The sequence below is a fragment of the Daldinia vernicosa genome (genome assembly GCF_022497035.1).
Source record: "Daldinia vernicosa strain CBS 139.73 unplaced genomic scaffold F5Y00scaffold_25, whole genome shotgun sequence".
NCBI lineage: Eukaryota > Fungi > Ascomycota > Sordariomycetes > Xylariales > Hypoxylaceae > Daldinia > Daldinia vernicosa.
In genome coordinates, this window is record NW_025953941.1 from 463,135 (window position 1) to 477,587 (window position 14,453).

A 14,453-nucleotide genomic window follows, 5' to 3' on the forward strand; every position below is an offset into this window, starting at 1 on the left:
CTGGTCCCGTATTTCTCATGGCTGCTAATTGGTTGATTATTGCAGTCGAGTGGGCGAATTCTGATTCGCCTCCCCTCCTTGATTTTTTTTTCTCTTTCTTTTCTTTTCGTGGTATTTTTTCTTCTGTTCCTCTTTGGGGGAAATAGAAATAAGATCGACTTCCGTTTTGATATACATACTGCGTGCTACCTACCGTAAGTTGACCGGGGTCCTGATTACTTATTGATATGTAAACCGAGCGCGGCTGGTTTCGGTTGCTGCTATTACATATATAGGGACATAAGACTAGGTATCGCCTCGTTCTCGTATGTAATGTAATAATGCACCTAACCTACATAGGGGTAATCCGCTGGCTATTTTCTGCGACGAAATGAGACTGACGAGTACTGCTATGGTGTCCCGTACATAGGTAGCTATAATAGCGATATAAGGTCTAGTTAAGTTTTTTTTTTTTGTTGAGCGAGTGATTATATTAATATAGTAAGGATATCTTTAAATATCCCCCCCATGCGGCCCACAAGTAAATTGCTCTTTTGATGAATATGGGCAACATCCCGGGATGCCACATGCTTCACCTGCATGAGCGCAGCAGCGGTCGACTTTTTCGAGTACGGGAACATACCTAAGGGTATCAAGATTAATCAAAGCTCGAGCGCGGTGGAGGAACACGGCATCGCAACAGGCAACTCTATCAGGACTTGGTGGTGCAGCTCAATTACTATATTTGGACGGGCCAGGACAAGATTACGCAGGTTAAGTAAAGAAAAACGGGCAAGGGTAGGGGACGGGGGGGTTAAGGGTTTGGCTGCCATGCCCCATCATGACTGGCATTAGCATGAGAACGGACGGGCTGGCTGGCGTCCGCGCTGCGGCGGAAATCGTCGATAGCGTCTAGCTCTACACGTGGGAAAGATATACAACGTAGTATAGATAAATTGAAAATGGACTCGTCGACGCCAACAGATTACCTAGAATAGGGATCGATTGGGGGCCGTTTTGACTGTTTTCTGCAGCACGGTTGGCTTGGGTTGGTTGCATCGATGCCCACAAGGGAAAGAGATTCGAGCTAGGTAGGAGGGACATGGACATGGGTTGGATGAGGATGGGGTTTTATTTTTCCTGTGATAGAAAAGAAAAGGAAAAAAAAAAAAAAAAAAACAAGGGCTGGCGGCAATAAAATTGGAGCTGGAGCCCATAACATCCATACATATGTAGTGTAGTGTAGTGTATAAGCCAACCCTTGACAGCCCATGTCCAGCCGCAATTTGGGACATCTTGGACATCTCTTTTGGGGGGAGGGGAGGAGGGGGAGGGAAGCACCGCCGTCGACGGGCTTGGATTGGCCGGGTTAAACTCGGGGGACCTCTCCAGGCTAAAGTAGGCCCGTAGGGTAATGCATAACGGGTGTCCGTATAGCCTCGCCAAATCTCGGCAGCCTGGTCTAGCGTGGGTTTATGTTGTTATTATTAAACCAGCGAAGTGGGCGAGACGAGACGAGACGAAACGAAACGAACGAGTCTGCTTTGATGATGACGATTATAGCAAGGTATTTTCTAGATTTCAAGGTTCTTATCTAGGTAACAGGTAACCTAGACAGTTCGAGACAGGTCTCGATACGTAAAACCTGAACTCCGTCCTTCTGTCCTATCTTTCTTATGTATTAGGTATTGTACATGTATATTAGCTGATTGGTTGATTGGTTAGTTACTATTCCTATCCATATACTCCTATATACCTAGATATAGGATTGTATTTACATTTACATACCTAATACAATACATATAGGATCCGTATCAGATAACTATGTATAAATGCGAAGCGCTTAAAACGACTTACATGACATACTATGTATTACATAGTAGTAGGCTCGGATCCTGCGGCGGCCAGACAGACGTTTTGTTCTTTTTTTTGCGGGGTAAAAAGCGATTAAAGTCGGGAGTTGTCAAATTTTAAAACTCCTAACGGGGCGCCGGACTACGCTTCTCTTCATATATATCGTATGTATTTCCCCTTTTGGCAACTGTTTGAGTGGAGACTAGCGCGAGTACATAGTTGTCTAAGTGGGTGTATGTAAGTGGGAATATCTAGGTTAACTAAGAGCTACATATGTAACTAGATGTATCTGTAAATGTATAGGTACCTCTGTATTATATTGTACTTCTACATAAGAAGAATTAGTTAAATGAAATGTGTAACTAGGTACTTAACCTAGGTAGATACCTACTACCTATGTCAGGGACTATGTATTGTACATACGCTGAGGATTATGTTAAGGAGTGGACAATCTCTAAATCCACTTTCTACAACTCGAGATATCGCCGCCGTCCGAACAAGCTTCAGTTCGAGGTGCTCGAAATAGTATATTACCTACCTACCTAGGTACATACACCATTACACACATACACACACGCGCTCGAATAAAGTGTGTTGAATAAACTTTTAATAATCTCTTCTAGGCCGCCTGTAAGCTTATTTAGATAAAGCGCCCCAAAGCGACGGGAAAAGCTGGGGGCCAAAGGGGGGGGATTACAACCAAACAAGACTGATGGCTTATCTGTAGGGCTGCGTCAGCTATACGCTATACGACGGCGGGAAGATCCAGGTTGACAATCCAACCCAACTGTTTCCTTCTTCGGGACCAGCCTTTGTCAACTTCAGGTAATCACTTTCCGCGAGAGGGAAGCTCAATGTTCCGTCAAGTTTTAAAAGTACCTAGATAGATAGATGGGATGGACAACCTTCTTTGCGAAAACTAAAAACCTGATTGGTCGAGACTTGCTGAAGAAGTCTCGAATATAGTAACGCGGCAAGGCGGCAGAGGAATGAAGGACGAGAGAGAATTTTTTTCTCTTGATGGTGTAGTGTATGTATGTATGTAGAGTGTAGGTTGGTAGGTAGGTAAGTAGCTGATAACTGGTTGGTAGCAACATGTAGCCTTTTAGAGTTGGGGTTCGTGTTCGGGATGTGAGGGGATGTGAGTGCGGGAGTAACCTTCATTTGAATTGCCTTCTCTATTAGACGTGATGGAGGGTGAGATCAACCAATCAGAGGCCATGTAGCTGTTGATGCCTTCTTAACTGGGAGCTCGCGCCGAGATATTCGACAAGGCTGTCCGGGCAGTACATACATACAAAAGATACGAGACGTAGAAAAATCCTCCTAGCTTCGGTTGTCTCGTCGCCTTCTACCTAACAGTAGCTGTGGTGGGTTAGTAGGTACATAGTGTATAGGTATATTCTCTGAATAACTAGCGGAAATAACTCCGTGTCCGTGTCTCAACTGTCGTAAGTTTTATCTATCAGTGTCATACAGATTAAATGTATCAGAGGTTGTCGTTATGCTAAGAATAATAAGAATAAGAATAATGTTAAATATTAACTAGGTAGGTTAGGTATTGTACCTAAGCTTATCTCAGTCGTCGTGGGTATATTAATAAGTTAATAAGGCGAACCATACCTACTACAACCTCGCGAGATCCCTCAAGGTATCGAAACGTTAGATGTAAATGTGTTCTATGGATTCTATGTTCTATGTATGGAGGCCACCCATTCATTCTTCATTCTTACTATGTATGCATGTAGGTATGTATGGATGGATGTATGTATGTGTATGCATGTACAGCCTGCATACACTCACATACATACATCCAGCTCCAGCTCTCGTCATGTATGTATTGTACCTCTCTCCATACTCCTGTTGACTGACGGACATGCATGCCTGCTGCATCAGTGCATACAGCCCCGCATCACGACTGTCTCCTATGGGCTATCACAATGATCTATGGCCTGATCCCAAGCGCGCTAAGCTTTTCCCCTTTTTTATTTATCGACATCCAACTCTTCTCATTGATTACTCCGTAATCCGTACTTGGCCCGTCACGTACATGTCCTGTCCTCGCGCGCAAGGCGGAATTGAGACATTCGTTCACCGTGGTTCTTTCACGAGCCGCGTATTAGGTATGTAGATACCTGATACCTATCCACCTAGTCGTGGTCGTAGAATTGCGAATCTTGCACCATGCCACCAGTCTGGCATCCCTGTAGCTAAACCTCTTTCCGGGGTTATCGCCGGCTTTTCTATCTACATACTGAGGTACCTTAACTCTTGAAAACGAAAAATGATGGCCCCCCTTGTAAGCCGCGGTTGGGGAGTGACGAAACATGAGCCGTCGACGGGCGGCGGCTTAGTGTATGGTCCCGCAAGATCAAAGATCAACTCCTTCGCGGGTACCTGCTTACACGTGCTAATCCCACGGGACCTGATATGGTATAGTGATATGGTATACCTACACTAGAATAGAGATTTAATCCTTGGGGATTTACCGAGTTACATTACGCATGCTCTTTAACGCAACTACCTATGAAGTTGAGAGGGTCGTCGCGTAGGTCTACCATGTATAGTTACACTATACATAACTATCATCTATGTAGTTACTTGCGATGTAAGTCGAGGTCTTTGGTAGATCTGCCCGCGTCGGTCGAAAAGAAGTCTTGGTATTTAATAATGCTGTACCCCAACTTTCGCGCGGCGCGGCGCGAGTAGGTAAATAGAAGTGAAGGAGAAAAGCGAAGGAGAAAAAAGGAAATGCAAGATAGCCCCTCCAAAGGTTCCATCCTATCATACATATGCGTACCTGAAATTCATCTGTTGCGTCATGCCAACGAGATGTGGCACAACCTTTTTCAGGGAAAGAGATCGTCAACGGCGCTGAGGCGGCACAGACGGTGTCGTACAGAAAATGGCGCGTCGGCTTGTCTTATGATTTGACCAGTCACCAGTCTACTTTTTCATCGAGACCACCCCAGCGAGCCTTTTGGTCAGGGCATGGATGGAGATGGAGATGGAGATGGGGGATAGGTATGTATGGATATGGGACCCAGAGCTCCACCTGTGAAAGCAGTATGCATAGTGTATCGCATCCTTCGTTGTAAGGATCATAGTGTAAAGGTCGTAAACGACTGGGCAGCTTGCCAAGCAGACCCTACACTAATGCCGTCAAAAAACATGCCCACTTCAATTTCTGAACTTTTAATACTTGTTCTAACTTTAATAACTCCATCAACTCTTATAAAAACCGAATACAACTTATACAGAATAATATTTAATTACTTTAGTTTCATATAATATTTTTAAATAATTTATCGTATTTAATTTGGTTGAGAAATTAGATTATAAAATTCGTATGTATGTTACTTGCTTGGGTGAGAATGGGTCATCTATTTTGACGCCATTTTGCCAAGCTAACAAGGCTGTGTGGGTGTGTGCGCGTCTACACGTTAGTATACCTATGCAGGTGCTGGTATACCTAAGCTTGATATGTATGTACTATGTATGTATGTACGTACAAGCAAGTTGTTGAGATCGTGTTGCAACCGACTAGGTTAGCGGTACATGTAGTCGACGATCTTCGTTCGAGGCGGAGTCGAGTCTACTGGCCGGTCCTACTGCCTCGAAGTAGGCTAGTTCGTCGACTTGACAGCGGCCAGACGCGCACGCCAGCCTCTTGTATTAGTGTACTCAGGCGTATGTAGTATACATAGTAGGCTGCTATGGAATTCTACATAGTAACTCGCCTTTGCCTCATTTTTTGCTACCTCACTAGGTTAGTTGATCTACGACTACCGGCACTGCGGAAAGATTTGCCAGAACATTAGACCCTTCTTAGACAAGGAATAGTGTATTCAGATAGGCCTATTATCTACGGGCAAAGATGAACCTAGGTCTAACACGTTTCGGTCCCTTTTACATAACGGATACGTATCTCGAACCATACATCCTCATCCTCGATCGATACCTAGATATCCTCGCTCGAGTCTGGATCTGCTCGTTTCATACCTAGATACATAGCCCCCCCGTCTAAGTATAGGTATCGTAGTGTCGTGCTGTGCTGTGCTGTGCTGTGACCGCGGAAGCCTTGCGTCGAAAGGACCGCTGTCCGTTCTGAAGATATTTGTTCGTCTTTCTCATCTGCCGCGATCTGATCCGCTGTACATCCCCACCTCTCTCGTCATCATCAGTAGACCCTTGCCGCTCGAACCTGACGTCGACGACGGCTCGCGCCATATGTTCCTTTTCGAGATTTGATTCCTTCTGTACATATATAGTAATACGTATACCAATAAGTATATACCAAGACGGGCAGCTGTTTCTCTTTGGGACATGGGTTACATGCTCCGCGCACTTGGACTGTTGAAACGCGGGCGCGGCAGACATCTGTATGGTGAACCCCCACCAAATCCTTTGATCTTGGTTATGAGCTTACCATCCCGTAGAGCGACAGCAATCTTGGGGAAATAAGCAGCAAGAGGCACAGGCTAACTACACAGGCTAACTACTGTAGTTACCTGTTACTAGTTAGCTACAGCTTTCGCTATCGCGCCAACGCGCGCAACACACCGAGTGCCACCGAGCTAGTTGGAGCTTGACGGCTGTTACCAGTCAATGAGGTCTCTTGTTTACACGCGATTGTGGTTCGTACAATATTAGCTGCATCTCGGATAGTGAGCTCCTCCCACTAGCAAGGGTCCCTGAGTTCGGTTCAGCATAGTGTAGGTATATTAACCACCACATATTACCATTATAGCCCGGCCCCTTTTAAGATCATGGTTTAAAGCTTGTGGTAATCTCGGGTCAAAGTAACCCTCGACCTCGTAAAAAGGGCCCCCAACCAATATTACTTATCATGTAACTACTTATAATAAGTTACGAAGTAGTTAGATATATCAGAAACGCCCTAAGCCATCAGTTAGTTAACAACCCTTAGAACGTCGGTTCGAAGCTAGGTATACACACCACACACACCACGCCTGCTGACCCTGTTTGAAGATCATAGATGCGCTACGGAACGACACCACAGACGAACTAAGCTTAATGAAACCTCTCTCTCTCTTTTATTTTTATTTTTTAATTTTTTATTATTATAGCCACAAGCTTCTAACCGCTTGACCGCTTCGTTACCCAATAGATTTCACACGCTTCTCGAACCAAGTTTTGCATCTCTAGGTACCAGTCCAGAAGTAGACAAGGCTTCGTCCTATTTAGTCCTCAACACTGACATCAGGATCCACACGCGTTCAACGGCTGTGGAGTCTAATTCGTGCCGGTGATGTGACCTAACAGCTTTACATAGTAGCTACTTGAAACTAGAGACCTTAGAGACGTCTTAGTGAAAATGCCCTTGAAACTTTTTGAGGGCATGGTGCGGGATCAGGGGAATCTCACTGCCGTAATCGTAATAATGTACCCAGCAATTGGAGACTCGAAGCAACCAAACCATGTGGTTTGGTAGTCGCCGTATGTAGGTACGTATGGTACATACATAATACGGTAGCTATCTAACATGCCCCTACGTTGCGGCGAAATGCTACTCTACCTATCTAATATGTAGATGTAGTGTAGGTATGAGGCATGTATGGCTGGTATAGCTGCTGGCTGCTGGCAGAAAAAAGAGACGAAGGGAAAAATGTCCGGTAACATTTCCCCTGACTGATTGTTACCAACCTAGTCCCTGTTGACTTCTGCTAGGCTAGGGCCAAGGCCAGGACCAGCCCTAGCCAGTTCGTGGAGGGACGACTAGGTTAAGTACAATATAATACTTACATAGGTTTAGCTTCCTGGCTTCTTAACTTATTTTACCTAGGCCATATATAAATCGACCAAGTATCTGGCGCGATCTGCCGGCCTCATTTTGGTTAACCTGGCCCTTTCTGGCCTTATGTTAAGTCGCCCATGTTGATACGAATATGATACATATCATTATCGTCAAATTAGGAAAACGAAAGCTACTATGTACAAGGGACCACAACAAGGACCTTGCTTTGTGGAGGCGAGTTTAGATAATGCCGAGTTATTTGATATGTTCAAAGCTCCCAAATCTCCGCGTGCGCGTGCGCGCGCACTCTTACCTATCTCCTAGTAGTGTATCGATGACAATAATTAAAAATCAAATCTCTTGCCACTTTGTGCGCGCCATCATCGCAGCGGTAGGTAATAAGAAGCTTAAACGAGGAGGGCGGCTACTAAGCTTGTCACATTGGAGGTCGATATCACCTGCATTGCTTCGCGTGAATAGCAGTGGCGGGAGTTCTATTTTAGAACATAGAACACATGTACGAGCGTATGTACGAGCACCACACCCGCTCTTGCGAAAGGCGAGCTGTCAAATGATATGCGATCGCTAACGCGCGGTCGCAAGCGAGGAAGCACTCGACAGGGCGCGCGGACCATTGCACAATACCTACGTATATGGCTTGAGTAAGCGGACAAGGCATATCTTGGCCCATGACTTACTTCTCTGCAGGCCTTTATTAGTACCGGCATAAGTGGCCGTTTCTTCAGAGGATATTGCTTCCTCTGATCAGCTAGAGAGAGAGAGAGAGAGAGAGAGAGCCCCGTAGCGAGTAGTTAGTACATACTATATACATACTATATGTAGTGTAAAAGGATGCGGCTGTTACGCCGATTGCCGTCTTGGGATACTTCAACGAAAGCCGTGTCGTTGCTTGGGGGCGTCTCTGTCAAAATGTACTCCAGTCCTATCGAATGCTGTGATACCCTCCAAGAGCTCTAAAAGCTTACTTGGCCTCCGAAGTGGCGTGCCGGGCTTGTCCAGCTGTGGATCGCTTTGCTAGGCACGCTGATCCAAATCGGGAATGTGCTGGATACTATGTATGGGCGTGATCTGTGCTATGGCTCTGTATGGCATGTAGCGTAATGGCATTGTTAATTCCTCCTCCTCCGCATTTCTTAGGCTTGTCAGGCTTGTCAGGCTTGTCAGGGACCTGCTCAACTCGTCCTGCCAATTATTAATCGCGTATCCCATTACATGTGTCAAGGGTTGATCGTAGATTCTGACCAAGTACTCAACTCGTCTTGCAGCCACTCATCGTCGCCGTGGATGGCTACTCTTGGTCCAGTTGACTTATAAGACAGTTAACGGCCATGCTAATGCATTCTATTATCTGCACTCGGCCCACACACCTCACCCTTCTTCCCATGGCAATTCGACAATTCCACGCGCTTCATCTCGGGTCTTTCTCGCTGTAAAGCCGTCGAGATAATCAAATATGCAAGCGAAATTCCTTGATATTGGCATCGTCTCTCTGTCTATTGCTTCTCCATCGCCGGTTCCGGTTCGTGGGCCGAGACCTATCCGCATCATTCCCTATATCAGCTCGTCTGCTATTAACAAGGCGGCGAACTCGTTAGCAGCCTCCTTCCTGGGGCATTGGTACATACGTAGTAGGAAAAGGCAACCTCGAGATAGGTAATGAATACACTACATGACATACAAGGGTCCAATAAACTTATGTGCGCTTTTTGCGAAGCGAGCTTACTGGATCCCCGCCGTGCCCCCCCTTGTCGCCAGGCAAGAGAGCAATCTCGTGAACCGATATTTTTTTACTGTACCGTAATGTCTGGTACCGTACCCACCACACCCCATGCTCCCGCGCTTTTCCTTTCTGGCTCTTCGTCGGCGGATATGTCCAACGGCCTTTCTAGAAATTAGCGGGCCCTCCTCTACGTACCCAGCTAAAGCCGTCGGAGGATTTCCTAACTGATCAGTACCTCCCCCTGTTGGGGGCCAGGGCAAGCATTGGGCAAAACGGAGCTGCGTGGAGGGGCTTTTATTTTACAAGGGGCCATCTTGAATGGCTCTCTGCTAGCCTCTTGTCGATAGGCCCCCGTGCCTCCATATGATCCATGCTCTTTTACATCTCTACCTGCCTACTCTGTACCCCCTCCATCCGCACTCACATACGCACATCCTCTACATAGTAGAGAAGGCCTTGCCATCATTTTCATCCGCAATGGCTAGGCCCGTTTGCCGGTGGATTTTGGATTTTTGGAGGAGGGTACAGGATCGAGGTACCTTGGCCCCTGTCATATGTAGTCGGCAGACAGGTTGAAGATTATTAGTGTACGGGGCAAGACTATCGTTGGAAGTCTTGTCCAGTACTGTACAATCTAGCCAGCTTGCGCTTACATTTATTGCATGTCTTCAGCTCTCTTTACTAAAGTTCTGACTGTATCTATGCAGCCGTGAAGTTCAGAAGGCTTCCCTTGTTACCTTTGTCAAGTGAACGCGAGGGTCGATGTACAGTACTATTCGTTTTCTCTGCCCGTTGATAGCTTCCAACGGTTGGCGCCTCCAAGGCCTGAAGGAATAAGCTCTTGTATTGTAGATATTGTTCAGGGCCTATCAATCAAGTCCCGGCTAGAACTGAGAGCCCTGTATCTTCCCCCAGCCAGATCGCCATTAGCTCCGTTCTCCTTCCCAGTCGGGCTGCATGCACTGTACTCTAAACCCATGTCAGTTGTAGGTACTAAAGGTCTCTGTACCAGACCTCCAAGTCGTTTCTCGCTCTCTCATTGACTGGGCTGGGCCATCTCCGCTTGGCTAGGGACCCGTTAACCGTTAAACATGCCCCCCAGGGTAATGGATAATACCGTCCTCTGTACAAAACAGTCCCCTCAGAGGCAACATCTATCCTACTGTATCTCGTTCCTACAAGTACACTTCGGCCTGCAACCTTACCTTCTTTCAACGTTCACTTTATTCTGACTTCACCTACCTGTGCAAGGAAAGTCAGCCACTTCCCATCAAGGTGTTGTCTTTCGACAGGAACTTGGACTTGGCAAGACAACTAGTTTGAACACCAGTGAGCCATTATTGCTGCGAGGCTGATGTCCTGAGTAAAACGTCTCGTCGTCTAGAGGGGGAATAAAATTGAAAAGGAAGAGAAAGTAGAAATTTGTCAGCCGGTGGCGCACGAGGACAGGTCTTGGAAGCGCGACTGGGACATAGGCTCCCATGTCAGCCACAACGACTTTGACGGCGACCATGGCAGAGTTGAAGCCGGAGCCAGCGCATAGTAGTCTTTGGTCGAACTATGGCGGTCCGGTGTCCTTATCAGCTCGATTCCCTAATACCATGGAGTCGAATCTTTCGCACCCGTCGACGACATCTTCGCAACATCCGGGCCGGCCACGAAGCAGTCACCCGACTATCGATCACCCTTACCCGTACCCTAGATACCCGCAGGAGGAGTCGGATGGATTTGACAGATACCCGCAGCCTTCTCTAACACAACACCACAGCTTCCCTAACCTAAAGAGGCCTCACCAGCCTGGTGAGCACCCGCCGTACCAGGAGATTGTGCAGGACTTGAGAGACGACGGATCGAAGCTCACTGTAAATCACGATCATAAGTTGCTTTCTTTCCGGAGAGTCCAGGATAAGCACACTATAGTCGATCAGCATGGGCGAATGCAGCAGCTTGAGCTTACTGCGCAGCTCCACGGCATGTTCTTTCTCTCGGAAATGCCTTCAAGTACGAGCGACGGCGCGATTCTGCAACCTGAGCTAACGTGCTACCGGAGGAACCTGTTTCAGATCAGTGGCTCGCTCATCACACCGCGAGGCCAGCTCTCAGTGATTCTCCCCGAGACGGGCGAAACTGTTCCCGTGAATAACACCGAAGTCACCATCTCCGCCATCGAGTCCGTCGATGGCCATCCCGTGAGGCTAATCGTCATTCCTTGGAAGACGCCACCTCCGAATTCTCCGGAACTACCCCAGACCCCGGATCAGGAACCCCCATCGTTACCACTAATCCCGTTCCCGGATGATGGACAAGAAGCGGAGGGCGAATACGCTGTATACCCTATTGGGTGGCGGCGGCTGCAGTTCAGAATGTAGGTTATCTGATCCAGGGGCCTCAATCGTCCCGCTATAAAGTTCAGTCCTTGGTTCAATAAGCTGACGCAGATTCCATAGAGCAACGGCAAATAATGGAAGGCGGAAAGAACTTCAACAGCATTTTGTGCTACACCTAAAGGTGGTAGGAACGTTAGCAAACGGGTCGAAGGTGGTTCTAACAGAATCTACAACGGCACCGATCGTAGTTCGGGGGCGAAGTCCGCGGAACTTTCAAGCTCGGAAGGAAATCCCTCTCCTGGGATCCAGTGCCGGCTCGCGGGGGCAAGCATTGGTTGAAACAGGACTAGGCATTGTTGCAGGCCCCTTAACCGTAAAGCCCCAGGATCCAAAATTGCGTGGCTTGAATCTGGAATTACCGCGGACGGCATTTACTTTCAACGCGTCAAAGCTCCCTGGGAGCCCGATGACGATGAGGTCCAAGTAAGTCCTACCTTTATCTCATTCCCAAAGGACTTACATCCTACTTTGGCGGACCAAGTTACAGTGACTTGAGATGAATAAGACGAGTAGATAGGGACCTTTCCGTTGACTTTCTCGCCTTGGGGATTAGAGCTGACGAGAGATTCTAGTTCGTACCCTAGTTGGAACCCTCCTAGCCAGTTGCCCATGTCCGGAATGCCGGCTTCGGCTACTGCCAGTTACCCGCCAGCGAGTATACCTGCCGATTCGTACCAGAAAATGCCACTCTCAGGATCGTCGAATTTCACACAGGAGCCACAAGAGATGCCCATGCAAACGTCCATGCCATCGATGCAACTTTCTCTGGCCGCAACAGAGCAGCAGCCGCCAGCGATCCGGACGCAATACGCCTACGTACAGGGAACATCGGCTCCGCCTCAGCTCTCGGTAACAACAACGTCGATGGGTAGCAGCTCTGATCACGGCAATCTTAGCGTACCGCGGTATGTCGACTCAAACCCGAGGCCAACTAAGAGCCCGCGTCACGGTAGCCACCAGTCCGTACCCAGCACCAGCTCCATAAGCAATAGCAATGACACATCTGAGTACCGGTACGGGCCTTCAGGGTACGTACCCGTAAACAGCAGCTCCAGCGAGCTAAACTCAGCGTCTACATACAACGCTGACAGCGCGAGCAGTGCTGGGCCAACCGGGCCTGCCTCCAGTGCTCCTTCGTCGGCAGGCGGTCACTCTCACCATCAACAACCCCAATCGCAACAGCCGCCGCCTCGTGATTATTATCCACCTACAACATCATGGACGACGACTGCAGGAGAACCCAGCAGCGCCACTGTCCACTCATACCACAATAGCGCCGCGACGGGCAACGAAAGCAGTAGGCCGTACGCATTTCCGAGCAAAAGCGATCACCCGCCGGCGCCTGGGAGCTACGCCTCAACTTTGAACCATTATTCTTGGAGCCCGACGTAAGAGTTGGTGCTTAAACATAATAAAATGAGGAAAACGATTAGACTTTACTGGACGTATTTCTCGTTTCTCCATTGTGAGTCGGTTATTCGACCACACTATGCGTGCATTAAGGGAATGCGCGTGTGCGAATGAGAGAAGGGGTCGACTGCTCTCGTTGCCATAAAAAGCGCGGCTTGTATTGCATGTCGCCTGTATAGTATTTTAATGGAAGCTTGATTTTGTTTCTTACTCGAAGCCCATGGTGGAAGAAAAAGGGCCAAAAGCTATTTTCGAAATTCCGTATCCCCTACGGAGGACTTGTATAGGGCTACTGGAGAGGCAATGTTCGGAGTGACGGAGTAAAGAGGAGAGGGTGGAATTCATGGTCTCCGTGTACCTGTGCTGAGAAGAGGCACCATTGCTGCGGTGGTTGTGTATCTTGGTGGTTTTCTCTTATATCGATGCTCATTCGTGTCTTTCGCTAATAGCGAGCGCGACCCTCTCGGCCATCCTGTTTGGAGGTATAGCATACACGCCAACGCTTACAGAGACGGGTCGGTATTGAAATATCCGGAGTTGGTTTCCTGTTTCTCGTATTGTTGTCGTTATTTTGAGTTGGAAATCGTCATTTACTATTCGATATCCCCCCCTCGTTCGTATCATACGTACCATACCATACTATGCAATATCATCGACGTTACGTCTTATACAAATTGGCGCAAGCGATCAGGGCGGCCACAGTGTTATCTCTCCAGCGATCAGGATTCATGTGATATGATAGGTGGGGTTGCTAGAGTGGTACCTATAATTTGTTGTCATCGCCGTTTGCGATGTCCGTTCCCGTAAATTGAGCGGCGGAAGGGAAAGCGCTAATTCTGAATAATGTCGATATTCATCTCAAACGCCAGTTCTGTTTCCCCGCCTGGCACGGTAGCATGGTCTGGCTAAGAAGAGAGTGTTCTGTCTAAAAACACCCGGACGTGAGGTCTCTAGACGCAGTGGTCGCAGTCCAAGCTGCAGAAGCGCGCAAAAATGAATGAATTCTGCATGAGGGATGGATTCAATCATCTGCTGTATTCGAGAATTGCTTTTAGAAGGCTACCCCCAAAAAATATAGGATTACCGATACCTGTACTCTAGTAAAAGTGCGAAACTCACGATCTATATAGCGTCAGAGCGTTGGATGGTTTGTGGGACCTGGTTTTCAGCTTTCAGCCGCTAGGTCTTGTATTGTATTATACTAAGGCACAATATGTCTGTTCGTTTAAGCTAAATCCTTTCATTTGCTCGTTGTGTCTATCGTCTTTTTTAGTGCGGACTATTGCTTCACTATTATTTAGTGATCAATTTTTCATGGGTATAG

General features: G+C 47.5%; 1 protein-coding gene across 1 annotated transcript; it reads left to right on the forward strand.

The window, feature by feature from the left end:
* Window positions 1-10,843: 10,843 nt before the first annotated feature.
* On the forward strand, window positions 10,844-13,111 carry F5Y00DRAFT_253341 (p53-like transcription factor; the record flags this gene model as incomplete). The annotated part of the gene is made up of 3 exons (XM_048010038.1): window positions 10,844-11,697; window positions 11,780-12,142; window positions 12,292-13,111. The coding sequence occupies 3 exons, from the start codon at window positions 10,844-10,846 to the stop codon at window positions 13,109-13,111; spliced, it is 2,037 nt and encodes a 678-aa protein (XP_047864590.1).
* Window positions 13,112-14,453: the final 1,342 nt, after the last annotated feature.